The sequence below is a fragment of the Aspergillus heteromorphus genome (genome assembly GCF_003184545.1).
Source record: "Aspergillus heteromorphus CBS 117.55 chromosome Unknown BO70scaffold_20, whole genome shotgun sequence".
In the NCBI taxonomy this organism is placed as follows: Eukaryota; Fungi; Ascomycota; class Eurotiomycetes; order Eurotiales; family Aspergillaceae; genus Aspergillus; species Aspergillus heteromorphus.
Genome location: NW_020290425.1, coordinates 510827 through 537344, shown reverse-complemented (window position 1 = coordinate 537344; position 26518 = coordinate 510827). Strand labels below are relative to the sequence as shown.

The 26518-nt window shown below is 53.7% G+C and overlaps 8 protein-coding genes across 8 annotated transcripts; 3 read left to right on the top strand and 5 right to left on the bottom strand.

Annotated features, from left to right (window-relative positions):
• Positions 1–1178: 1178 nt before the first annotated feature.
• Positions 1179–4384, bottom strand: BO70DRAFT_340286 (AP-1 complex subunit gamma; the record flags this gene model as incomplete). Its single annotated transcript, XM_025541282.1, has 5 exons — positions 1179–1684; positions 1740–3837; positions 3887–4075; positions 4141–4264; positions 4363–4384. 5 exons carry the CDS (start codon positions 4382–4384, stop codon positions 1589–1591), a joined length of 2529 nt encoding a protein of 842 aa, XP_025397685.1. The 3' UTR covers positions 1179–1588.
• A 986-nt stretch (positions 4385–5370) lies between these two features.
• BO70DRAFT_354287 (putative sterol o-acyltransferase (APE2)) lies at positions 5371–7360 on the top strand (the record flags this gene model as incomplete). Its single annotated transcript, XM_025541856.1, has 6 exons — positions 5371–5489; positions 5552–5995; positions 6060–6767; positions 6867–7122; positions 7196–7237; positions 7334–7360. 6 exons carry the CDS (start codon positions 5371–5373, stop codon positions 7358–7360), a joined length of 1596 nt encoding a protein of 531 aa, XP_025397684.1.
• A 1234-nt stretch (positions 7361–8594) lies between these two features.
• BO70DRAFT_295438 (putative nucleotide-sugar transporter) lies at positions 8595–10101 on the bottom strand (the record flags this gene model as incomplete). The annotated part of the gene is made up of 4 exons (XM_025539509.1): positions 8595–8868; positions 8946–9824; positions 9881–9957; positions 10018–10101. 4 exons carry the CDS (start codon positions 10099–10101, stop codon positions 8595–8597), a joined length of 1314 nt encoding a protein of 437 aa, XP_025397683.1.
• Positions 10102–10803: 702 nt separating this feature from the next.
• BO70DRAFT_94389 (uncharacterized protein) lies at positions 10804–16107 on the bottom strand. Its single transcript, XM_025548865.1, has 4 exons — positions 15584–16107; positions 15338–15440; positions 12369–15272; positions 10804–12305 (listed from the first exon to the last, which is right to left on the bottom strand). Exons 1-4 carry the CDS (start codon positions 15787–15789, stop codon positions 10884–10886), a joined length of 4635 nt encoding a protein of 1544 aa, XP_025397682.1. The 5' UTR covers positions 15790–16107; the 3' UTR covers positions 10804–10883.
• A 2213-nt stretch (positions 16108–18320) lies between these two features.
• BO70DRAFT_94378 (uncharacterized protein) lies at positions 18321–19111 on the bottom strand. Its single transcript, XM_025548864.1, has one exon. It carries the CDS (start codon positions 18950–18952, stop codon positions 18449–18451), a length of 504 nt encoding a protein of 167 aa, XP_025397681.1. The 5' UTR covers positions 18953–19111; the 3' UTR covers positions 18321–18448.
• Positions 19112–19698: 587 nt separating this feature from the next.
• BO70DRAFT_363910 (LMBR1 domain-containing protein) lies at positions 19699–22291 on the top strand. Its single transcript, XM_025543681.1, has 2 exons — positions 19699–20312; positions 20397–22291. Exons 1-2 carry the CDS (start codon positions 19984–19986, stop codon positions 22138–22140), a joined length of 2073 nt encoding a protein of 690 aa, XP_025397680.1. The 5' UTR covers positions 19699–19983; the 3' UTR covers positions 22141–22291.
• Positions 22292–23973: 1682 nt separating this feature from the next.
• On the top strand, positions 23974–25487 carry BO70DRAFT_363908 (uncharacterized protein). The gene has a single exon (XM_025543680.1). It carries the CDS (start codon positions 24160–24162, stop codon positions 25351–25353), a length of 1194 nt encoding a protein of 397 aa, XP_025397679.1. The 5' UTR covers positions 23974–24159; the 3' UTR covers positions 25354–25487.
• Positions 25479–26156, bottom strand: BO70DRAFT_94352 (uncharacterized protein). The gene has a single exon (XM_025548863.1). The coding sequence runs from the start codon at positions 26111–26113 to the stop codon at positions 25523–25525; it is 591 nt and encodes a 196-aa protein (XP_025397678.1). The 5' UTR covers positions 26114–26156; the 3' UTR covers positions 25479–25522.
• Positions 26157–26518: the final 362 nt, after the last annotated feature.

The following is a 26518-nucleotide window of genomic DNA, read 5'->3' as shown; positions in this document are numbered from 1 at the left end:
AATGCATTGAATGGGACTTGATGGTATAGAACAATCTTCTTTCCCCCCCCCATTAGTAATCTTTTGTTTCCATTCTTTCATTTATCTCAGAGTAAAAAAAATGTAAATATGAGGTATTTGAATGTTTAGATTTATTCATACAAAGAAAGATACCGAAATAAATAAATAAAGCAAGTAGCAGTATAGAAAATATCTAGATACCCAGGCAGACTAACTAGTATGTATAGTATGTATAGTATCTATTTGGGTATCCATGCAGTCACTCTGTCTATCCCCTCACCTCACCTCCCACATAAACAATGTACCTAAATACATATTAGTTACGGAGTACATAACATGCAGAAATACGACTTACTTACTAGTATACGGAGTAGTGCCTGCAAGCCAAGAATAATTAATTTCTTTTGTAACTGGAACAGAGTAAGCGGGACTGACTGACTGACTAGCTGAAAAAAAGAAAGAAAGAAAGGAAGAAAGGAAGGAAGGGAGGAAGGAAGGAAGGAAGGAAGGTTGATTTGCGTTAGGTGGAGTTGTGTTCAGTTGAGTTTAGTTTTGGGGCTGGATAGGTGCGTGCGTTGCACCAATCTACTACTACTACTACTACTACTACTACTACTACTACTACTACTACTACTACTACTACTACTACTACTACTACTACTAACTACTACTACTACTACTACTACTACTACTACTACTACTACTACTACTACTACTACTACTACTACTACTACTACTACTACTACTACTACTACTACTACTACTATACTACTACTACTACTACTACTACTACTACTACTACTACTACTATACTACTACTACTACTACTACTACTACTACTACTACTACTACTACTACTACTTACTTCATATGGGAGGGCCAGTCAGGCGTTGGCTATTAATGTTTGTTAGGCATCGGAGTCAAGTCAAGTCCAGAATTACTTTATCAGGCAGGCAGACGAACCACTTGCCTACTTGGGTAAGAGGTTCGAATATTTGGTGGGGGGCTGGGTGCCTGGTGACTCCTGGGGTTACTTTTCACTTCTATCTCCTGATCTTGTTTTTTTTCACTAGACAGGAGGATCAATCAATCGAGAATTTAGGTTATTGATGGCGGGCAATCATTAGATCTTGCATGACTGGTTTGCACAAAGCTTACTCAATCCATGAAGATTCAGACTAGTACTTAGTGATGGGTTCTTTTTTATTGGAACTCCGGCTTACATTGGACGGCCACCCCGCGTGTCTTGGCAACATCAAGCATTTACACAGAAATAGAAAAAAGAAGAAGAGGGTGATATAAAAGCGACAGGTGAGAATAGAGAGAGAGCTAGAAACCAACCGGGTATGTATGGACATGCATGTATGTGGGGAGGAGGGGGGGGAGGAGAGGAATATGGATGGTTGGGTCGTGGTCTTCCCTGCGGTTTGCTTGCTCTCATTTTCCCATCCAATACAACGGCGGCGCTGGGATACTGGCTCACGTTGCTAAGGTAGATTGATTAGACGGACTGTCTTGGGGAGGGTTATAGCGTAATTACGGTGGCGGTTGTAGGTGGTCGGTTTCTTCCTCCGGTTGGATCAGACGTTCATGGCTCGCTCCAGTCAACCTGGTCGGTTACAGGATCAGAGCCGTCCTTGGCGTATGTGACACGGAGACGGAGACGGAGTTTCGGTGGGAGGGCCTACATGACGTTAGCTACCATGCACAAGCAAGGTTCCGCGGGCTGTGCAACTTACCCCATTGAGGGATGCAACTTTCAGCATCTGGATCCCTTCCTCGCCGGCATCAAGATCGGCCTTATTGATCGCACTGAGTTGCAGTTTCTGGCTCTTGGGCACAGCAGCCTGCAGGCCAACGTTGGAAAAGTGCGCAAAGCCCGAGACGTTTCGGAACCGAGCCTGGATCTGTGCATTGCCACCGCTACCACGTTGGACCTGGAGCGCAAGGGCGAGGTCGTTCTTGTTGAATACTGTGTGAGCAGAGACCGCCGAAGGAGCGGGCGCGGGGGCTGGCGACGCGGAAGATCCAAGACCAGCCAGGAGATCCAAGCCTGATGACGCAGGCTCCGTGGGACCGGGAGAGGGCGTGCTTCCATTGGCGTTGAAGAGGTCCATAATGGCGCTCTTCTGTGCGGCGGGCTGAGGGGAGGGCGAGGAGAGGCCGGAGTCGCCACCAAGAATATCGGCCAACAGATCGGCCGTGTTCTGGGATCCGTTGGGCGTAGAGTTGGTTTCGGGGGCGTCGCCGCCCATGAGGTCCAGAAGCATGTCCTGTTCCGCCTGCTTCGCGGGCTTCTTGGACTTGTCTTTCAGGATCTTGCTCTGACGTTTCTTGGTAGGCGCACCCAAGACTCTTTGTTCTTCGCGGATCTCAGGTGGGGGCATGCGTTCCAGGACTCCCCGACGGATCTGATCGTAGCCGAACAGGTTGGTGTACTCGACAGCCCGCTGCTGAATCTCAACGCTCAGGTCGGCAGTCCGACCGTTCAGGAAGCGGCGAAGACGCTCAACCTGTGCCGGATCAGACATGCGAACGGTAAGCTTCATGGAGGCCGTGGTGATGTATTCCACCACTGTTGGCGTGGCAGATGTGCTGTTGAGGATGTTGGTGAAGAGGTCAACAATGTCGCTTTCCTTGACCTCCTTGACTAGTTCCTCCTCCTCGTACTGACCTCCACGAAGGAGGTTGTCACCGTACTCGCCAATGACCCAGGTAGCGGCCAGAGTGAGACCTTCCTGTGTGATATCTTCCTTCAGCGACAGGTAGAGCTTCTGCACAGAGTAGGTCTGCAGCTCCGGCGTCGTGGCGATCAGACGAACAAAGGACGATAGGATCTGCTCCTTAACGTAGGCTCCGGCAAGCTTGAGTACCCGGAGGATTGTGTCGACATGCCAGCGCTTGTTGGGGGCAAACCGGTCCGCAGCAATACCGATCTGGGTAGTCATGGTCGGCTTGAACTCGTTGTCGGCAACCTCCAGGAAGGCGAGCAACTCCCGAACAAGAACACGCACGTTACTCTCGTTAATCAACATAAAGCTGAGATCGAGGGCACGTCTTCTGATACTGATATCCGGGTCACGGAGACATTCCAGGATGGTGTTGCGGTGCCGCTGAACGGCGTTGGGCTCGATGGCGATGACCTTGTTCAGCGTATTGAGGGCGACATAGCGGATGTTGTTGTCCTTGTTCGTAAGGAACTTTCCGAGGATGTTCACACCCAAGACCCGCAGTCCCGAGTCAGCCTCGATGTCGAGAATCGTGAGAACTGCCTCATAAAGGATAGAGTTTCCGACGTTCTTGGTCGAGTCTGTGTTGGTAGCCACCTGGGCCAGGATGTCGTTGATCAACTCGCTGGTTGCCGCATCTCCTCTGGCTAGGACCCTGAGAAGGCGCAGGATCTTGACCTGGAGGAAGGGGTCCGTGATTCCGGAGACATCATGCTCCGGGGCGTATCCAGAGGTGGTCAGCCCCTTCAGGGCGCGGACGAGACCACCGGCCAAGGGCCGGAACATCTCGATCACACCCTCCTGTCCTTCTTCCGCCTCCTCAGCCTCACACATGTCGATCACCAGCGTCAAACCGCACAGCAGAACACCGTGATTCCTGTCCGACAGTAGCGTCTTGGCCTTCTCAAAGAAATGCTCCTGCAGGTCCGGGACCTTGCGACAGATGCGCATGGCACACAATGCAGCCTTCCTCCGAATGTAAGGGTTCGCAGTAGACATTAGGCTTTCGACCTCCGGGAACAGGTCTCGGGACATTTCGACGGAGGCGATATTGCCGAGGGCGCAGAGGGCGAGACCGACAATGTATTGATTGGAGTGATTAAGATCGCTGCGAGACGTCAGCCCGAGCCATGGAGGCCCGTCGGGACAGAACTCACTTCTTTAATGAGTTCGTTACCAGCGTCAACACTTCCTGATTCTCATCGAGCAACAGCATGGTTCCCAAGTATCCCAGCCGTTTGTCGGCGAAGCGGTGGGATGCCAATAGCTTCAGACACTCGATCTGACCAAAATGCGTCCGTTCACCGAGTGTAAATAGGTACAGCAGCTTGGCCACATTGTTTCTCCTGTCCACAAATATGAGATATTGGCTCAAGCGATTCCAAACGGTTGGTGGTGTGTCAATGCTAACCGGACGCCCGAATCGTGGCTCTCTTCCCTGAAAGACGCACGGATGGCCGCGCTCTCCTTTTGGATGACTGCTCGTTCATCGGCGATTGTCTTGGCCGACCGCACATTGCGAATGAATTGCTTGACTGCGTTTGGGAGGCGGAGGGGAGCCGTTAGCGAACGAGGTCCGTAGAAAAAGGGAGTGGTGGCGCGATATGACAGTGTGGGGGAAGTTCAACAACACAAGGACACCTACGGGATGCCATGGCGGGCACAGGGACCCCCGTACGGGGTGATGGGAAGAAGACGAGGGATCGACAGGGAGGAGGGGGAGTCGGAGAGAACAGACGGACGCGAAGAAGCCAGTCTGCGCAGTCCGGGAGTCGGATGGAGAGAGGGGAAGATGAAGGAGAATAATGCGAACGGGCGGAAGGAGGAGGAGGAGGAGGAGGAGCAATAGCAGCGGCGGCGGTGGTGGTATTGGCAAGAGCCTCGCCCGTCCTGGGCGACTTGTCCGTCTTGGCGGGTCCCCGACGTGGATTAGCCGCCCCTCGTTACCCTGCTGGGGGGTCACGTGGAAGTTCAGGCCGCAGATCAGGCATGCAGCACCAGGCACCAAGGCATCAAATATTCAGGCACTAAGGCACCCAGGAGGGGCAGACCTGGTAAGGTACCGGCCCGGTACCGGGGGTTACGGGTACGGTTACGCAGTACGCAAACCAGGCATCGGAGAGTCGGCCAACCGCGGCTCCGGCTGCCGGGGCGCCTCATGACGTGAGGAAAGTAAACTGCAGGGGCTTTGGTGTTCGTCTCCAGAGGCCTCGTCAGACTGTCATCTGCCTGCTTGATTACCTCCCTGCACCGGTCTCGGACTCGGACTCATAAGGCTGATGTCGCCGATCCGCTAACAACTCTCCTCCTTCATTCGCTTCGCCTCAATGCCCGACCGTTGTTCGTCGCCGACCAGTTTCGTATTCGTTTGGGAGGTCGCCCGCTGCACGAGCCAGCCTTAAGAGACCACAGTCATAGTCTCCACGGAGTATAGGATCCACATCCCCCCCAATACAGCGCCTCCTCCTTGTCCCTGTCCCTGTCCCTGTCCCTGTCCCTCTTGCTCGCATGCGTCGAGGACAAATTGACTGTCGACTTGTCATCCATATATAACCACAGGAGTGCTCCTTGTCCGCCCCCCGTGGAATCGATGTGAACCCGACACACTTCCTCCCCTATTACTCTCCATCCTAGCTGCAGCATGTCTTCCGCCGTCCAGCAAGCCAATGGCTCCCCTTTACTACGGCCCCGGGCCGTCCCAGGGGCAAAGAAGATCGATGATCCGACTTTGACTCCTCCCCTGGATAAACTCGACTCGAGGTATGCCCATCTGCGATCCGGTCACCCATCCCGGAGACACCATGGCTAACACCGGTTGCCAGTGGCCGCTCAACCCCCGTCCCCGAAGATGCTCCTCCCTCCGTCCATTCGATTTCCACCGCCAGGAAACAGGCTCGCGCACGGTCTCGAATCTTCTATACTATCGATTATGTGCCCCGTGTATCCCACTTCGATCCGCGGAGCGAGTACCGCAACTTCCGTGGCTTCTATACCTTGTTTTGGATCGCATTGTTCATAATGGTCGTGACGACGATGTTGCGGAATATAAAGGACACGGGTTATCCCCTGAGGATCAGAGTGTGGAGTCTTCTGTCAGCGAATGTTTGGTCACTCGGCTTTAGCGACGTCGCGATGGTCATCACGAGCGCGGTGGTCCTGCCGCTCCACCGCCTAATACGGAAATGCGGTGGCTTTATGCGCTGGGAAAGAGGCGGCATGGTTCTGCTGAGTATCCTTGAAGCTGCATGGGCTGTGTTGTGGATCAAGTGAGTTCAGACGGCTGGCTGTCTGCACCTCCGACGAAGACCCGAGAGCTAACCAGATCTCTAGCTGGCCCTTCAAACTTCAATGGACCTGGACCGCTCAGGTGTTCTTCACTCTCCACACGCTGACCATCCTGATGAAAGTCCACTCCTATGCCTTCTACAATGGGCATCTGAGCGAAACAGAGCGCCGTCTTTCCTCGCTCGACAAGCCGGGAAAAGTGTCACTGGAAGCTCCAGTTCCCTACCCAGACGCGTCTCCGCGCCGACACTCAACAACAAGCCGACGCCAAAGCCACCATGCGCGCACCGAGTCAATCGCAGAACTACGCGAAGACCTGGCCACAGAGCTCACCTCTCCAATGGGCAACGTCACGTACCCGCAGAACCTCACCGTAGTCAATTACGTCGACTTCATATTCTGCCCCACCCTTTGCTATGAGCTGGAATACCCTCGAAGCAAGGAAAGGCAATGGATCGAAATCGGCCTGAAGACGCTGGCCGTCTTTGGATGCATCTTCCTCTTGACCCTGACGAGCGAGGAGTTCATCCTCCCCGTCTTAACTGAAGCCAACATCCAACTACACAGGGTGACCAGCGTAACCGACAAGGCCCTGATCCTCGCTGAAACAATCAGCATGCTCCTGTTCCCCTTCATGATCACATTCCTGCTTGTCTTCCTCGTCATCTTCGAGTACGTTCTGGGCGCATTCGCCGAGCTAACCTGCTTCGCTGATCGACACTTCTACTCCGACTGGTGGAATTCGTGCGATTGGTAAGTCCACATACCCTCCCTCACCACTTCAACTTCTCCTATCCCGGCCAATTACCTCTGCTCCAACAAACAAGCCCGATCTAAACAAATCCCTCCCAGGCTCGAATTCTCCCGTGAATGGAACATCCCCGTCCACCACTTCCTCCGCCGCCACGTCTATTTCCCCTCCTTATCGAACTTCTCCAAGCCCGTCGCCATGTTCATCACCTTCCTCGTCAGCGCCATCGCCCACGAACTCGTAATGAGCTGCATCACCAAGAAGCTGCGCGGCTACGGCTTCCTCGCCATGATGCTCCAGCTGCCTATCGTCGCAGTCCAGAAATCGAAGTACTTCCGTGGAAAGACCACTCTGAATGTGCGTTCTTATCATCCCTCCCCCCCTTTCAATTTCTAGAATATTATATCCACTAACCTTTCCAATCTTACAGAACTCCTTCTTCTGGTTATCTATGATTTTCGGTCTATCGTTGGTCAGTGAACCCCCCCATTCAACAAGAACAATACCTCCTTTTTCTCTAGCCGAAGGCTGGATGTGGATGGATAGACTAGATTCTAACTAGTAGCAGATGTGTGCGCTTTACGTCCTCGTCTAAATCTACATATACAACCAACCACGAGGAATCTCCCCGGTTCCACTCATTCTTATTATTGCATTTATTATTATCATCATCATCATCATCAACGTTGTTGTTGTTATCGAGTGACAAACCTACCTCCCTCCCTCCCTCTCTCCCTCCCACCTACCATTCTCCGAGTTGTATTAAGTCTACGCTTCGTTACTATCACTGTCACTGTCACTGTCTCTATTGTGGGTACCGCGTCGAATCCATCCATTACACGCTGCCTACCTACCTGTCTACCTCCCTCCCTGCGTGTCTGTGTGTCTGATACCCTGCTTTTTTTTTCCCTTGGTTCTCTGGGCTGGTTTTGCATGACGTTGTCTTGGGGTGTTGCTGTTTCTATTTTCGTTTCGTTTTCTTTTGTTTTGTTTCGTTCGTTCCTGTTTCTCTTTTCGTTTCTCTTTCTGGTCTATTTTGGTGCATTAGAAAGGTTTATATATATATATATATATATATTATTATGTACCTTGTTTATGCAAACATGGTATGGGTTCGGGTTTCGGATAGATTGGCATACATTGGATTGGATTAGATATTGGACTGGACTGGACTGGACTGGACTGGGTTCAGATGGATTCGGATAGAATATAAATCAAGAAAGCGATCAAGGAAACAAGGAAGGGACTGAGCATTAGAAAGAACAAAATGGATAGGATAGGATAATATAGGATATGATATGATAGATTGCTCGGGCTATATAGATAGGATAGATCATGGCTGGATGGATAAATAGATCTCCTCAGTACTATCTATGTACGGATCACCAATACCACCAACCCAACAACTGAAAGTAGCTAGCTAGCTATCTTACATTCAAGACAGCCCGAGGAATGCGAGAACGAGTGCTGTTTCACAGAAACAATTTCTTTCTTTCCCTCTTTCTTTCTTCCCATCTGCACTCTCTGTCCACTATCCACTAGTGTCCACTCGAACTATCCAATCTGTGTCGTGAGCCAAAACGCCGTCAGTGCCCAAAAGGCATATATTTATCGTGGGATCCCAAGAACAACAAGGAAAGCAAAGCAAGCCAAGGGGAAAGGCTCGGAACCACGCAGTGATTCCACAAGAACGGAAGCGAGGTAAGTAGGTAAGTAAGTGTCAAATCAGATCAGATCCGTTTCAATATTCAGGATAAGACGTCCATCGTTTCATGCATGCGAAGGTGATGTGACAACACAATACTCTTTCAAAGCGCAGCCAGCTGGATCTAGATATGTTCAATCGGCTCTTCGGGGAGAAGGATCTCCCGATCCCGGTGGGCGCGGGGAAGGCACGCCTTGAGCGGGGGCCGGACAATGTCGTTGAACATGAAAGTTCCGTAGACGAGCAGGGCGAAACCGAGGACCTGGAGCCACTTGAAGGATTCCCAGCCCAGGGCCAGAGAGACGAGCCAGATGAAAAGGGTACGGCATGTGTCGATGGTGCTGCGGGACGTGGCGGAAACGGTCCGGGTGACGGAGAGTCCGAAGAAGTTGAAGCCGCTGGAGTGAGTCATAGATTAGCAAGGGGTTGGTTTGTAGAGGTCATATTGGGGAGGAGAGCGTAGAATAGAACGTACCCAATGCTGATCATGATGAGGAAGCTGGACGTGGCAATTGCTCTGTTGTGGAAGACTTGGCTCCAGCCCTCCTTTGCATCGAAGTAACCGTAGCGGCCAGCCTCCGTGCGTCCGATGGTCAGATATAAGATGATCGAGCCGATGACGGTCACGGAGAACCCGAAAATGCCCTCCCAACCAACGACCTCGAGGGGATCCATTTCATAGTTCTCCAGGATCCATTCCTCCGCCACGAATTGGGATGCGGTGAAGATCTGAGCTGCGGCGATAAGAAGGACCCCGACAACGGCCTTTAGCGCTTCCGGAGTCTGGGCCGTGGTTTGAACTTCCCTGATAGCATGCGTGATGGCCGCTGCGGCGGTCTCCTGCGTGACATCGTGGGCCGGGGTCCCGCTAAAGAGGGCGCCTGCAAGGCCGACCAATGCAACACCAAGAACCACCACGAACAGTGCAAGCCAGTGGTAGAGGTACAGTTTCCGGTGGAGGAAAATCACGCTGAAGAGCCCAACGAACAGAACCAGGGCGCCACGGGTCATTTGGTACACACTGGCAGCGACAAAGAGCAGCCCGACGTTCATGAGAGTTGTACCGGCGATGTCGCAACATGCGGGAGCTGCAAGAAGGAGGATCCTGCGCCCTTTGAGAGGAATGCGTCCGTTAGGTAGTGTGGGGGGCTTTGTGGCATCACTCGAACCGTCGGGTCCTCCGATTGTGTAATCCTCCTCCTCGTCAAGTCCCTCGGCTGCCCCGACAGGGTGGTAACCACCGGCTAGAAGCGGTGAAGAGTTGTTGGACAAGCGCGGAGAGATAAAACGCCGGTAAAGGTAGGACATGAGGATCACAAGCCAGCTACCCATCTCTCCAGTGAACATCTGGATACTGTGGGAAAGGGATACCGTAAGCAGCAAATTTGAGCACAGGAGTGTAACACCTACGTTTGAATGACAGGTTGCTCGAAGGTGCGGCGGTATATAGGGTTGGGAGAATCGCAATTCCACACACACTGCATATCCTGTTCACCTGGTGAGTTCTATGAAACAAGCAAAGGCCGGCAATCGGGTGCCGATCCTACCTGGTATTTGTTGAGGATTGTGTTGCAGACCCCGGTCACGAGCATCATCGTGACCAGGAACGGAACAGCGGCTTTGTTCGCCATGATGCCAGGACTGCAGGACGCACGAGGTCCAGGTGGAAACACAGAGGTAAAGAGGTGACGAAGGAGCTACAGTAGGTGGGCTGGAGGAGGAGATAGAGAGGCCACTCTTCACTCCGGGGAGGTGCAGATAAGAAGAAGAAGGAGGAGCAGGTCGCAAGGGGTTGAGCACAGCTCCGATAAGCCCCGGGCGGAAGTCGGATAGATATAGAGTGAGTACGGATGGGATGAGGGATTGAGTTATTGAAGACCCATCCTGGAAGAGGGAAGGACCGAGGACGACCGGGGGGGACAAAGAGGGCGATGATGAAGAAGATGAGGCCAGGAAGGAGGGAAGAAGGCGGAGGGCTTATCGGCAGCTGATCATGGATCCCCCGTGACGGTGGGTCCGTCACGCTCCGTACCCCGATGGTAAAGTACCGTACGGTCATGTCACAAGATACTTATATTACACAGCTCATGTACGGTCTTTTTTACATCAGGATGATTGATGGTTGTTGGCCATTAGCTATGTAATTGCTTCGCAAAGCTCAAAGCAGCTGGGATATCTTCAGCCGTCTGTCCCAAGCAAGCCCGGGATACCCTTCCTTTTTAGCTCGCTCCTTGCAACGCCTCGCCTTAAATAACGCACCAGTCAAGCCAAATAGAAAAAAAAAAAAACTAAAACTAAAACAACAGGCAATCAATCCCTCCTCCACGGCTTAATGTACATCAATAGTTCGTGCTGTATTCCCAATGAGATAGTCCGTCCTCCCCCCATTCGCCTTCTCAAATCGTGAATCACTTCAGATCGCGCAAATGGCGATGGCGCTATCATCAACATTGATCGCCCCGTCTTTCCGGTCGACCATGTCCCAGTCGAAGTCCTCCCACGAGTCATTCATCAGGAACCCATCTTCGGGCCGGCCCGGGAAACTGATCCAATCTGCCGGGATCCAGTTATCGTCCGTCATGTCGCCTTTCTTGCCGTTCAGATCATCGAGCTTAGGAAGCTCGCTATCCTTCGGGGTCTGCGTGACGAGGCCAGTCTCCACGGAATCCGGCGTGTCTTTCGCCTGGTTGTTGGTGAACATCTCGGGGTTCAGAAATTCGTCCATAGCACCAAATCCGAGGCCCCCTTCATCTCCAAAGTCCAGGAAAGTCTCCTGGATTGCCTCAAGAGAAACCGCACTGTCGGCCCATGGATCTCTAGCAACCGCATCACCAGAGGCTTGTCCCGGTTCGGTTGGTTTGACGGGTTCCTTCTTGCCGTCCTTGGCTGTGGTTGGTTTAAGGGGGGACGAGGTGGGTGCTTTTCCGGCAGACGTGCGAGGGGTCAGTTGCTGATTCAATGTCGGAGAACCAGGTTTTGGGCCTAATTGGCTGGCAGCTCGCGCCATGGGGGTTGCACTACCGAGAACTGGAGTCGCGCCCTCGAGTTTGATCTCATTCTTCGAAGGCGATGAGGTTGTGCCGGGCTTGCCAGAGGCCTGCGGAATACCCTTCATGCCTTGCAGCTCATTCCGATCTTCCTCCTTGATAAGGCTGTTGCGGAAACTTTCAAGGGCAAACTCCAATGGGTTGTCGATAGGCTCCTCAACCTTATGGGCCTCTTCAACATGCTTATCCAGAGCGTTCTGAGTCGCGAAACCTTGGTAGTGATTTTGACAATCGGGAACGCCGCATTTGAACGCGCCGCCCGGGGCCACGCCAGTGGACTTGAAATCGGCCGGCTTGCTCGACTGAGTCTTGGACACTGGTGTCCCGGAGGCCGGCAGGGCACCAGCGTGAGACTGCTTCCGTTTCTTCGGGGGAGGAAGTTTCAATTGCTCCGGAGGCATGCTGGCAGGGCCATAGGCGTGAGGAACCCCTTGGGGAGATGGCGCCCCAAACGGCGCCTGTGGTATAGCAGCGGCACCCGATACAGTCTGGCTGGAGGCTCTGCGGGCCCGTTGAAGTGCTTCTTCCTGCTGCTGCAGTTGCTGCAGATTGCTTGCATTCAGAGCGGGCATGTTGGGTTGGGTTGCCTGTGGGACAGGTGCTCCTTGCGCGACGCCAGGCCGCTGGCCCTGTGGCTGGTTTTGCTGTTGGTTCACGCGTGCAATCATGTGGTGGAATAGTCTCTTAATATAATTGGTTGTGCCTGTAAAATAATCCGGCGTAACGGTGATCTGATCATTGAGCGCCCAGTCGGGCCCGGCTTTGAACTGCCGCATTAACAATACCCGCTGCATCATGTTAGTATTGGAATTTATGGGGTATCATGGTAACAAATGGCATCTAAGACTTACCATCTGGAGAAGGCTGCGCACGTTTCGCTCTTGGCCAGGGACCTTAGCAATAAACTGGACAAGCGCATCCATTCTACCGAGATAATCCGTGGTATCCCGAATCTGCTGAGACATGGCCGCCTTCTGCTCGGATGTAATGGGGACGGGTTCCGCTTGGGGTAAAGTTTTCGACAATTCATTGTAAACCTGCCTGATCTTTTCAGGCAAATTGTTCCATGACTCCTCCGCGGACGCTCTGTTGACTGAACCGCGACCCTGGAGTTGCTGTCTTCGTAAGTGTGCCTCAAACGCTGCGCGTTGTTGGGGTGACATGGAAGCCAGCTGTTCACGAGTGAAGGGGATATTACTTCTAGCCTGTGCAGGGACTGGCCCCGGCTGAGAAGTGGCAGGCTGGTTTGGTTTTTGTGTGGGTGTAGTGGATTGGGATTCTGCGGGCTCATCGTTCTGCAGCTTTCTCTTCGGCGCCTGTTTTGCGGGGGGTCCTTTAGCGCTTTTGACCGGTGGTACGGGCTGCGCTTGGGCTTTCGTTGTCAAGCTTTGCTGGGTCTGTGGCGCCGTCAGTTGGGGAGGCTGTGATTCTTGCTTGATCTCAGGCATGTTAGGCGGCACAGTGACCGGGGCTTGCGGAGCCGGCTGAGCTTGTTGGGCCTGCTGAGCCTGCTGCTGGGCTACCAAAGCCTGTTGTTGTACATGTGCCTGTCGAGCCATGTGCATTTGCCTCTGTCGATTTTTCATAATCAGATCACGGAGTTGCTCGTCACTTATGTTCTGCGCCTGGCTACCAAGGCGGACACGGGCCAGTTGAAGTTCTTGTGCAGTGATGGACCGCACGGGCGGCATATTGACTGGCATCTGTTGCTGGCCGGCTTGAAGTTGTGGGTTCATCAACGGCTGCGGCTGACCTTGAAACTGCATTGGCATCCAAGAACCCTGCTCAGGATTGCGGCCGGCGTCTTTTGACTGGCTGGCTATTTGTAATAGATGAATCCTTTGCAGCGCAATCAATTTCCCGAGGTCGAGACCTCCCATCGGCTGTGGGTTTGAGGCTACCCATTGTTTCAATTGACCCCAACTTCTTAGGTTTTTCGGGACGGCTGCCACACTTGGGTTGCTACTGTTGAGCACAGCTGGAGGGAAATTCAACCGGTCCATTTCCTTGACCTGCTCCTGAGACATTTCGGGCCCTCCACCACCACCATGCTGGCGAAGAATCTGAAGTTTATAGGCATCCTGCTGGCGCTGTTGCTGCTGTTGCTGCTGGCGTTGCTGGACAGACATCTGATTTGGCAGCATTTGGTTAGGCTGCTGGGCGCCGGCCATGCCAGCGATTTGCTGTAGGTTCATGGCTCTTAGATTCTGACCATTGCCCATCTGGCCGTTCATCATCTGGCCGTTCACCATCTGCTGACCTTGACCAGATTGCGATAAATTCTGCTGCATCGGCATGGACTGTTGGGAGGCGTTTGCGCGTGCAAGGGCGGCCTGGTTGTTTGCCATGGCACGGCGTTGGTTGTTCAGCAAGACCATGCTTAGTTGTTCGTTGCTCATCGAATTGAGTTGTTCCTGGACCGCCGGTGGAAGGTTCGGAGGGATTTGGGGCCTTGGGATAGGGGTCTGTCCGTTCATAGTCTGAGCGCTGGCAGGCGGTTGCCCCATACCAGGGGGGCGAGATGGAGGCCGGACTTGCGCAGCTACTTGTGCGGGTGACATTTGTCCCGGGGCCATTGGTCGATTCAGCATGGGCATCGCCGGGCTTTGCTGTGTCATTTGGTGTTGCATTCGTGCGTTTGGCTGGTTTTGGTGAGACATGGCGAATTGCACTTTTGCTGCCGCTTGCACCCGTGCTTGATCTTGGGCCGATTGATTTTGTGCTTGCGGTTGCGCCGGGAACTGAGATGCCTGCTGAGGGCGATCTTGCTGCATATTCTGTGCGTTCTGTGCATGTTGTTGGGCAATAAACTGAGGACTTATCCCAGAGCCGTTCATATTACCTTGAGCGTTCTGGCCGAGCTGTCCTCCGACCGGAAACATATTCTGCTGTGTTGTGAATGGCGGCTGGTTCATCTGCGAGGAGCTAGCGGGAACCACAAGCTGGCCCGCCTCCTGGGAGCGCAAGCCATCGGCCTGCTGTCCCTGTATGTTCTCAACATTACCGATGAATGACGATGGATCCAAGTTTTGTTGGCCCCCCATGGAAAATGAGTTTCTTTGGAGATTCATCATATTTTGAAACATCTGCCGTTGTGGATGCATGGGGTCTCCCATAATCGCACTATTAGGGTCAACCCCAGTACCAGGCGCGCGGGCCATTTCCATCCGGCTCCGCTTATGCCTCCTCAGTTGATTTAGAGCCTGCGAGCGAAAGAAGTAGGTGATTGGATCCATGTTCTTTCTGGCCAGGTAACCTCGCTGCTCTGGTGTCATGTTCTGCAGATTCACCTTAATCTTCTCAAGATCTTCTTGGGGAGTTTTCGAAATGATCTGGTTTGCTACACGACAAACTTGATCGTATTCTTGAGCAGAAAGAGTGTTCAAATCGTCCGAAAGCGCTGACCCGTTACCTGGCCTCTGCTGTGGGCGTTGTTGTTGCGGCTGCGGTTGCTGCGGTTGCTGTTGCTGCTGCTGCTGAAGCATGTTTTGATGTTGCTGCTGCGATTGTTGACGCTGCTGCATTGCAGCTTGTTGAGTTAAATCGCCCATACCCATTTGCATCTGCTGCTGTCCGGACATTTGGGATGCTGGTACAGATTGATTCATCCGGGGAGGGTATGGCGACTGTCCTACCCCAGGCATTCCCGCCGCAGGCCCTTGGGGCATAATTCCGCCTTGCATCACAGCCGCCTGCCTTGCACGAGTGTCGCGAATGTGATGGAGCTTCTCATTACACTCTCTTTCGTAATCGACCTGGGCAGAGCCAAGGTTAGAGAAACTTATAAACTGACAGACTAAAAGAGAGCATCAGCACACACCTTCTCCCTAGCGTCTTTGAACGCCTTTTGTTCGAAAGTCAAAGCAGCATGGGCAGCGTGTTGTATATCGATTCGGGGTTGAATCAGGCGAAGCGAGGTGAGCCTGGCGTCGAAATCATTAGCCCAGCGAACAGGGAGAGTCAATTTTGTATTGTAGGAAAGAAAGTGGCTCAGCCTGGCTTCACCTTCCAGCTCACTCAAATGCGAACAGTAAAGCTGCCGGCAACGCGCATGCTGGAAACTTACATCTGATACACCTTCACCGCCCGCTCTTTAATATTCACATCAGCTCGCCAACCCGAATATTGACCCTGTGCCTGCAGCGCCTGGCCGACTTGGTTTAGGATTACTTGGTTGGTTTCGGACTGCTTTTGCTGGAGTTGCATCTGGTTATGCGGTCTGACTCCACCATTCATGCCCCCACCAACATTGGAGAAGTTTGCCGGATTCATGTCAACAACCCCCCTCAATGGGGATCGAGGAATAGTCCGCGCAAGCCTTCCTTGGGCGTCAGCATTCGCCGGCGTCAATGCCAAGCGTCACTATGCAATGTCGAGGTTCGTCGGAACCGAATGTACGGGCGCTTTCCGAAGAAAGTGATCGGTGCGAATGATATATGGGATGAACCGGCGGTGGGGTCGAGGGGGGAGGGGGAGAAGATGAGGAAGAATCACAGTGCAGAAAGCCTCCCAGGTGGATCGCGCTTGAGCTTCAGGTTGATAGCGAGGTCGGCTTTGCTGTAAGTCTCGGTAGGCTGCTCGAAACGAAGGGGACGAGCAATAGGGACGAGCACGAGGTGAAAGAGGCAGAACACGGGGGTCCAACGCAGCAGGGAAACAAGGCGTTCGGGCACCAGTGTTCAGTCAAAGCGGTTTCGTTGGCAGGCGCCCGGAGAGTGGCTTGAGGGGTGTGGACTAAGCAGGATTGAGCCGGCGGATGCTGGATCAGTGACAGGGATGTTGCAGTTGCACCAGGCCAGTAAGTGCAGGGCCGTTCGAATCAACCGACTAGGATGAGAGCTTGCCGGACCCCAAGAGTTGGAAGGACGGGAGGAATGGGAGAAGGATCCGGGCGGCGGAGGAGTGTGATCAGTTTCGGGTTGCAATAATCCTGGGAGGAAAGGAACGAGTTAGGATGACGGGACGGGGAAGGTAGGTAAGGTAGGGAGGTAAAAGTAAATTACGACATGATGGGATGGGATGATGGTTTTTGGGGGGGGAGGGGGGGGAAGCAAGAAAGAGACAAGCATCCAGCAGGCGGTGGTTCCCGGTGCTCTGGATTGGCAGTGAATGCAGAAGTGCGCAAAAAGCCGAACGGTCGGAAGAGGAGGGCGCTAGAATCGACGGAGCGCTGAAGGGGATCATACCTGGGCGTACAGTAAGACAGATAACCCGATAACACCTGCACGGTGGCGTGGACAGCAAGCGTGTCAGCTGGAGGAGGGGGGGGGGGGCGAGGAGGAGGGGAAGTATGTAGTTTGTATTATATCCAGAGGAGGGGGTGGACAGATAATAATTTAAAGAAAAGAAGAAGCAGAAGATGTAACAGAAAAGGAATGAGAAGGAGAGAGGAGAGAAGAGGATCCGAAAGACTGAGGAGCCAAGTCGTAATGAGAGGACTCGCAGGCGGGAGGTCGCGAAACCAGGAATTAGACTAGAATGGGACGAGGAAAAGTCGGGCTCTGCACAAGATAAATTGGAGGATCAGAAAAAAGAAAGAAAGAGAAAGATAGAGTCCAAGCAGAAAGTACAGTCCACGGCCAATCCCAGGATATGAGCAACAAAGGGAGGGAAAGGGTGGTGGTGTGGTGAAGGTGGTGGTGGTGGTGGTGGGAGGAGGAGGAGTAGAAGAGAACCACCAGGTAAGAGAAGTTGAAGATCCCGTCTGAAGGAGCGAGCGAGAGGGACGAGGGAACCAGAGGGAACGATGGGTGGCCGGCCGTGGCAGTGAGTGGTAACAAACGATACGGTAAAGTCAGGTACGCCGTGGTGGCCTAAGGCGCACGTTGGTTTTGGGTTAGTTGCGGCCGACCAAACAGACCAAGCGACTAACAGGTACTACCCAGACTTCCCACGACCTTATTGGGGATCTGCCCGTTGGCGACTGGTGGTCGTCAGTCGGTCGAGGCTAGGGAAAGTTAGTTAGTGCCTCGACTAGCACCCAAGTGGGCAAAACTAATTTCTAGTCTCTACCCTCTCTGCCGGGTGGGCTTCCTGGATACCCTACCTGGTGGGCTGGGACCGTCCTCCCGTAACTTATTATGATTATTGTTATTATTTCCTAGGCTTCCCATAGGAAACGACAGCCGTCACGGCTGCAGATGGGGACGACCGGAGAGCGGGCCATCGTTTCTAGTACTACTACTAGTATCCAGTACCTTGTACCTACCTCCTACGTACTGACCTGCCCTTGACAAGTTGACCTCTTCAACTCGGTGTCCATGCGAGCATGCAATTCATGGCTACAGGAATTATTGTATTGCGCCTGGTCCTGGTGACTGGCTGAAAGGGACGCAAGGTCTGTCAGGCCAAGAGCGGCTGGTTTCGCAGGCCTTCCTGATTGAATTAATGCTTTGTGCTTTTCTTTTCTTTTCTTTTTCCTCTTTCAATGGTGCCGATTTACCGTACTGTACAGGGTTCGTCGTCCACCCACCCACCCACCCATCCGCCCTACTTATCTTACTTCCTTCTTACTTCTTCTTCTTACTTGTTCTTACTTGGGTATTGCGCAGGACCTGGAAGGTAACCACCTGCCGTATCTGGTCCGTCATTGCATCCGGAGAAGCTTTTTCTCTGTACTCTGTACCTCCAAGATGGATTGAGATGTTCCGAGTAAAATCCCGGTCTAGATGCTAGATAAGTGGTACGGAGGACACATGGTGGTCTCCCGTCTAGAGAGTGCTACGAAAGCGGCTGCCTGGTTCCATTTCCCCTACCGCTAACATCACTCAATCGGACTTTCAAAAGGCGCATGTACTTCCCTGCCCCACCGACCGTCCTCAGGACGGTAGGTAGGTAGGTAGGTAGATAGATAGATACCGATACAGCTCATTGCCCGTGAGTCCTAAAGAACGCGGGACGATAATGACTCTTCTAACGCTGGTTGCTAGTTTTAATTTCTCCACCCCCAATATGGGAAGAATAGAGCAGTAGGTACCTTACCGACTGGTCGGTGTTTACATCCACCAACAGTTATACAAGTCGGAAGGCGGTGTTCTTCAAGGAGGGCTGTCTTTCCGGTACAGCAGACAGCGATCCTGGGTCTGACATTACTGCTTTCCAGTCTAACCAGGTACCTATAGTACCTAGTACTATTCATTACTAGCTTCATAAGGAAGCCCTCCACCTTGCAGACATCCCACTCCAAGGTACGGAGTACCTCTCCGTAGTTCGTACCTATGTCGCCATGTACCCAGGAGAGAGAGAGTAAACAGGGCAGGAAGGGCCAGATGGAGTAGACGGACAACCAACTGAAGGATAAGTACCAGGTTTCCATGAGCAAATAGGAGCCATTGCCACTGGCCCTTCTACCAGCAGGCCTGCAATCCGGGTTGTGTGCCACGGCTGCCCTTCGAGCTGTTGCAGTCATTCTACGAATCAGTCCACTTCGGTTCATCCCGTTGTCGCTTGGGTGCCAACTGGCTCTTGAAGTCGTTTTCTCTCGAAGGGGATTATGGTAGCAATTTTCGATGTCGGATCCGGTATTCCTTGACCGTGTTGATTTGACTCTGAGTTTGAGTTTATACAGCAGCCCATTGTTGTAAAGACAGAAAAGGAAAAGCCGGCCTTTATGGTTGTCAGGACAGGGCACCACTCCCCTAGGTACCCGGCACTAGATGTTGGACACACTCCGGGGCTTCCCCCAGGTGAGCACATACCAGGATGGCCGGAGCAAAGCCCTCTGACTTTTCACTTGTGGCAGAATACTTAGTATATTAGTATCGACCTAGTTTGCGGCCTGGAGATGATGGCAAACAGAAAGCTTGTATTACTGAAACTGCTTTCTTTCTACGAAGGACTACTTGCATGGTGATGAAACTGTCCCCGGTCGTGGCGAGTGGTGAAAGGACTAAGGTAGATAGATGTACTCCCGTACTGCGACGGAAGGCAAGTGCCCCGAATAGAGTACTGTGTTGTACTCCGTACTGTAGGCAGGAGGCAGAGGATTCCGCCGAGGAGCCCGTCGATCTGGGCCTTGGACAGCGACCCGCGAGCCAAGTGGCCCAACCCTGTCGCGGTGGAGTCGCTGCTGCTTCTTTTAGCAACAGCCCCCCCGTCAGGTGATGGCACGTGACCCGGTGCTGTCGTCACCAGATGGCGGCCGCTTTGATTAGCATCGACCGACCGGCGAAGGTGGGAAATGAGATGATCCATAAAACAGACCTCGTTTCCATCGTCAGCCCGCCCTCAAATCGCCTCTGGCACCCGGTCCCTTTTTTGCGTCCCTTCCGATCTGGACCTTTCTCCCTTGTACTCCCTCAAAGCTCTACATCTCGATCCCTGGATCAATAGTCCCTCTTTTAGCTTACCTACGATGGTGGTTGTTGATTGATTGATTGATTGATTGATTGATTGCCCCCGATCGCCCAAGACCCTGTCTGCCTGCCTGTCTTTCCCCGTACTTTCCTCGTCCTCCGCCGCCGCAGGATGTCTATCGACCCCCCCATAATCGCGATGCTTTCCACATCGCCCATTCCCGTCGGGTCTAGCATCTTCTTTGCGTCGGCCCTTCTCACGATCTCCGTCCTTGTTCTGCTGCTTTTGCGACGCTTCCTGACCCTGCGCGCCACCCCGGCTTATCTTGCCATTCCCGTCTTCCTCGCGCTCGCGCTTCCGGCCAGTGTAGTCCTCTTGGTACCCATTGACCTCGCATCGAGCTCGCGGGAGGGGGCTGGACCCACGGCTATCTGGTTGCCCGACCGTCTGATTCTGGTTTCCTGGCGCATTGCCTACTGGCTAATCTTTGTGCTAACATGGTAAGTGCATCGTGTTCACGATGGCGGACCGGTCGCGACGTTCAGGTTTCCGACGGATGCTGATACCCTTTTCTTTCGTCACAGGGCCATCCTTCCTCTGCTTGGAGAATACATCGACTCGGGTTACCGTGACCCCAAAGGTCGCATCCATTATTCCATTCGTTCGAACGCGCGTTATCAGCTCATTGTCTTGTGCTGTGCGACGGTCGGACTTATCTACATCTCGATCCAAAATGGCTTCGAGTTCACCTCCATCAAGACACTTGTCATGGCCCTTGCATATGTCTGGGGTCTTGTTCTGGCTATCTACCTGATGGGCCATGGTCTCGTGTCGATTCCCCGCACCCTGTTCCGGAACGCCAACGTCAGTGGTCGGCTGCGGAGGATCCAAGCTCATGCGCCGAGGCTGCATGACCGCTTGATGGACGCGATCAACGATCTTGAAAGCTTAGAGTCGCAGGTGACCCAACTCCAGCGACGCAAGACGGGCACAGCTCTCGACTTTCAGGAATGGATTGAAGAGTTGGCGGAGACGGCGAGCCCCTCGCCGGAGCTGCGCTCAGGTCTGCTGGAACAATCGGATGGTCCCGGCACGATCCCTGCTGTCATCACTGAGCGCTATCTTGCGGATCTGACCAGGCGCCTTCAGCGCGCTCGACACCAGAAGGCCCGTTTCGTTGACGAATGGGACCGCTTGGTCCTATCCGCGGACGACATCCAGGCGATCATTAATTCGTCGGCGTCTCAGAAGCTTGAGTTCAACCATTCGACCCATCGGTCAAGTTTCCTGTCGAGCCTGAAGCTTTTGAACCCCTATATGCGATACCACCTTTACGTGCACGTTATCCCGAATGTGCGGCTCGGCTTGGGGGCGCTTTTCTCGGCGGCGTCCGTCTGCATTGTCTGGTCGGAGTTGGTCAAATCGCTGGCGCCTCGGCTGTCTGTGGTGACCCTTTCCATAGTGTCCTACCACAAGGCTCCGGCCCAGGTCGAGTTTGGGCGGCAACTAATCGCCTCTGCTTGGTTGCTGTACATGTGTTCCGCGGCTTTGGTGGGCGTCAACGATGCCAAAGTGTGGGGCAACCGAGCCCTGGTCCGTCGGAACACGTACGGGGAGAGCGCGTGCTGGTACGCGGGGCTAGTGGCCAAGCTGACCGTGCCTATTGCATACAACTTCCTGACGTTTTTGCCCGAGAGTGTCCGACAGAACACCACCTTCTACAAGTTTCTGGGCCGGTTCATCGACCTCACCCCCTTAGGAAAGGGCTTCGACTACTTCTTCCCGGTCTTCATTCTGGTGCCCATCGGCGCCACCCTTTTCAACCTCTACGGCCGGGTGCAGAACATCTGCAGCTGGGGTCTCATCGAAGACGATGAAGATGATCTAGAAAACAACCCCGGGGGCTACGGGCTGGGCGGATGGCGAGAGGGACGGGACCTGATCGAGCGCGAACTGAACGGTCTCGGTGGTCTGGGGCTGTCCACTCGCAGCGGTCACCGGTCGCCTCGCCCGGCCAGCCGCATTGATGAGGAGAGCCCTGCGTTTTCTTCCTCGCGGACTGCGCTGCTTGAGAACTCCAGGGCTCCTCGGGCTCCCAGGGGAGCGGCCGCCACGATCACCCCGATGGAGGACGAAGACGAGGAGAACTTCTTCCAGTCTTTTGCCCACCGAGTAAAGAACACGTTCGAAACCGCGGGCAAGCCCCAATGGCTGCAGGGAGACTCCTTCCGTCTGCCCCGATGGATGAGCAACGAAAACAGCGAGAGCAACGACGGCCTCGCGAGGTGGTTTGGAGGCCGACCTGCGCCTGGCGGGGTCCGACTGTGAGGCCCCTGGTCAGTAGTGTAACCTGTACTTGCTGCATGGCGAAGGCGTTGCTGGTAGACGGTCTTCCTTGGTAGTATTAATATAAATGTACATAGTAGCTACCTAGTGATTGTTTTTCTTTTTTTTTTTTTTACCAGCCGTTTCATTCGGGGACAGAGTCAGTACTCCACATGACCTCCACAGTAGGCCGATGTGATCTGTCCCAATGCTCGTCATGGATTCTCCAGTACCATTCCCAGCATTCAGGTAGCAAGAGCCAGCCAGCACCGTCAACGACACTACATATAACCCGACCAGAACAGCTGACAGGTAACATACCAACCAGCGCCCAAACCCCCCTCGCCCCTCGCCCCTCCTTCCCGACCATCGCACAGAAATCATCCGATCTTCAACCCACCAAATGCGGGGAAATCCCAGATAACCTCCCTGCCTGCCTGCCTCTCACCTAGTGCAACGTCGATCACACTGCAGCCGTATGCACATGCACGTTCATCAACCAGGGGTGGGTGTGGGCTGAGTTGGGGGACCTGGACGGACGCAACAGCAGGCCCGCCTAGATAGTACCATATGTAGGTAGTCAAGTGCATCCAGCCCCGCGAGCTTGTGATACGGTAACCCTCCATGGATATATCACCCTGGCCGAAATCCTCATCCCCCCCCCCAACAACTGCTACCACACGCACCTAGTTCGTCCCTATCGCATTCACATGATCCGGACTCGATAGCCATCGATCCGCATCGCATCGCATCTGACCTTTTCTATGATTGGATTGTTCCTGCTTCCGCCCAAGCTGGGGTCACGGTCACCCCTATAGGAGCAGGAACTATGGGGATTTTGACTCGAGGCACCACGCAGCTGAGTTCGGAGCTTATTGGGGGCCGGCTGGGCTGGGCTGGGGCTGGGGCTGGGGATGGGGATGCCTTATCCTTATTCTGAGACATTGAGTCGGAGGTAAAACTCTGTCTCGACGAGAGAAGGCTGGGGTATCTTGGCTGTCTCTTTTGGTGGGTACTATTGTTATTGTCTTGGGTTGCTGGATACCTGGGAGGTGCTTGCTTGCGTGCGACCACAAGGGGCTTGTTCCTCGTATCTGCTGTGTGGTATTGTTGGGTGCAGGTATCCATCCGCCCGGTCTTGTTACATCGCTTTGGAAATAGGTAGATATAGGCTGAATGCTGCCTGATTCTCTTCGGGGTGGCCAATAGGCATTGTGGTTGAGTTTGCTGTCTGTTTGGGGTGTCTTGGGTAGTGGTTTGCTATAGCGGATCATCTTATCACCTACGACTGTACTGTCTGCTACATACCCCGATGTACATATGTACATACCTCCAGCTCTGGGGATGAAACCCAATATGATATGCTCATGCATGCCACGTGTGTCGTGTGGTCGATCAGATGGCACGTTTTATCAGGTGTTTCGGAATTTGATATAATCTTTACTGAACAAGGTGATGGTGGATGCTGGTTCAGTTTGACACAGAATGTATATTTAGTTGAACTACGGACCAACCGCGGGATGGAATGTGCTGGTTTCCACACCTTCCGTGCCTCTCTCTATACCTCATTCTAGTTCTGTATGATAGCTGTGCGTACCCCGTGGAGTTTCGGCTTTCTTACCTATAGCCAAGCACCCATACTGTACATCCCTTCCTGATCCACGGAATACGACAAAGCCTCAGCAGGTCATGCCATCACCCTTTGCGGGCAAATGATCACACGATGAGTGGCAGCCTCCTCGATCCCGAGGGGAGCGAAAAAAAAAAAAAGAAAAGAAAAGAAAGAGAAAGGGAAAGAAAGCAGGCACAAACAGCCTCGTGGAAGAGTCCGGGTGTTTCTGCCTTGATACAGACTTGCTCCACAGCCTCGCATGCCATAGGCGGCAGCGGCAAAAAAAAGCCCTTCTCCGCCTTATCTGCCTGTTCCGGAGCTAAAGTGGCCAGCTTCCATGACCTCAACCTTCCCTCCCTCCCCCTTCCCCCAGTCATTCCCCTTATTGTCTCGTGTTTGGCCTTCAATCCATGAGCCAGCTGTTATCGCACAGTTCTCTGTCCTCGCTGGGCGAGACGTGTGCCTCTTACATAGACCACGTCGCCACCAATCTCCCTCCGTCGTTGCACTCCCTCCACCACCAGATTCTCACCACCCTCTCCTCTGCCAAAGCCTCGTCGCCCCTGCGCTTCCTCACGCCTTGGCCAGAGCTCGTCGCGGACCACACAGACAGCGCCTCTACCGCCCCGGTTGCATATACCGTCCTCGCCTGCACCGTCATCCTCCTCGTCATGTTCCGCCGCTCCCCGTTCGCCAACCTGTGGCGCCGCTCCCCCAGTTACACCGGCCCTCAAGACCCCCCACACGTCACCGACAACGACTACAGTTACATCACCCAGGATGACATCGTCAACCCGTCCGCCACCCAATACCCCGGCGGCGGCGCCGACACCGAGCCCGATGTCCTGCGTCTGAAACACCGCAGGGACACGTACGACCTGCACTTCCCGGCTTACGCCATCAACGACGGCGCCCTCAGCGTGGGCCAGCTGAGACAACGCGCCGCGGAAGTCACTCGCACGCCCGACCCGAACCGCATCAAGCTGCTGTACAAGGGGAAGCTGCTGGAGACCGACTCGCTGCCCTGCCGGTCGGAGGGTCTCAAGCAGCAGTCCGAGGTGCTCTGCGTGGTGTCCGGGGTCGAGCCCGGCGAGAGCTCTCCCAGCGATGTCTCCGAGGCGGAGGCCGACAAGAACAACAACAACAGCGACCTGTCCGCCCGTCCGGAAGAGCCGCCTCGCAAGCGCCCCGGCAAGAACAGGAAACGGCACGGAAAGAAGAAGAAGAACCAGGGCGAGGACGCGAATGGCCTCGCTCCTCCCGCCGAACCTTCGCGACCGTCCTCCGCCGCCGGTCGAGGCATGCCTCCCGCTTCGCCCGCTCTGGGCATCTTCCGCTCTCCCCTCGAGCAGGCCAACGGCCTGATGGCCTACCTGCAGCGCGAGTTGCTGCCCCGCTGCGAAGAATACCTCACCAGCCCCCCGCCCGACGCGAAGGCCCGCGACTTCGAGCACAAGATGCTGAGTGAGGTCATCCTGGCGCAGGTGATCTTGAAGGCGGACGGAATCGAGCCCGCGAGCGAGGAAGACCGCGCTGCGCGCCGGGCGCTCATCAAGGAAGCGCAGAGGGCCCTTAATAGTTTGGACCAGGCGGCCAAGATTTGAGAGCTTTCTCTTTCTCTTCACTCTTGCTCTCGCCTTTTCGCTTTTCGCGTTTCGCTTGATTGTACAGGATATGGGAATGTTTATGGGATAGATGACCTTAATACAAGAACGAAATAGACACTATTCACACCCCCCCCCCCCCCTTCTTTTTCTACCCTTACTTATTGATTCACTTATTTGTTTGTTTTGGTTCGATCTGATTCATCTTGACATTCTGTGTACAAATTTCCTGCATGTCTTCCCAGACCACGCACATGGGATCGCTCCGCACGCACGGGTACCTGGGAGGGAAGAAATCGCATTGGTTGGTGGAGTGGCTGGCCGGTGTCCGGATGATGTCTCTCGGATTGTACTGGATAGGGTCCTTGCAGATGATTAATTTGAGATCGTCCGTGCAGAGTTGCAGAGTCGTCGGAGTATCGCTGGTAGTAGGTCTACATATACATAGATTATTATACAAAGTAATCAGCGCGCGGATTCCACGTGCCCAGTGCAGTGCAGTGCAATGCAGTGCAGTGCGGCAGTATTCTTCGCGACAATACTGATCCTGATCCTGGTTACTCCCCGACACCACTGGCAGTTGGAAGTGCCGACGCACCCGGTCGGTCGGCGGCAGCACCGTCTGTCTAGTACGGGTAGTCCAAGGTTGCGGTTGCGGTTGCGGTTGCGATGGGCCTTGGAATGAACAAACCTTGAGTGGCGAGGGAGCACGCCTGTTGATACAGGGTTCGGGACAGCTCTGACTTTCCTCCTTCGTCATCGATGAAGGCTATCGGGTTATCGGCGATGTTGGGGTATTGGGGTTACGGGTACGGTCTTTGTTATGACGGGGGGGAGGGTGTATTGGATATACTACCTAGATACGGTACTTATGGTGCTGGTGCAGTGATGGTGGGTTTGGTTGTGCGTGAGGGAAGATGGGTTATAAGTTACTAGGAGTGGAGTATAGGAAGGGAGGTGTATCGATATCCCGAGTCAATTCTACATAGTAACATAGTATATATATATATATAAGCATCTAGTAGCTAGATAGTGAGTATCTAGTCACCCCGACTAGTGGGGAAAAAACCTGCCATCTCCCAGTCCCGGCTAAGCAAACCGCGAACTACCGGGCGAACTAGTTATCTGTCTTAGTGCCTACTGTCTAGCTGTCATGCTTATTCGC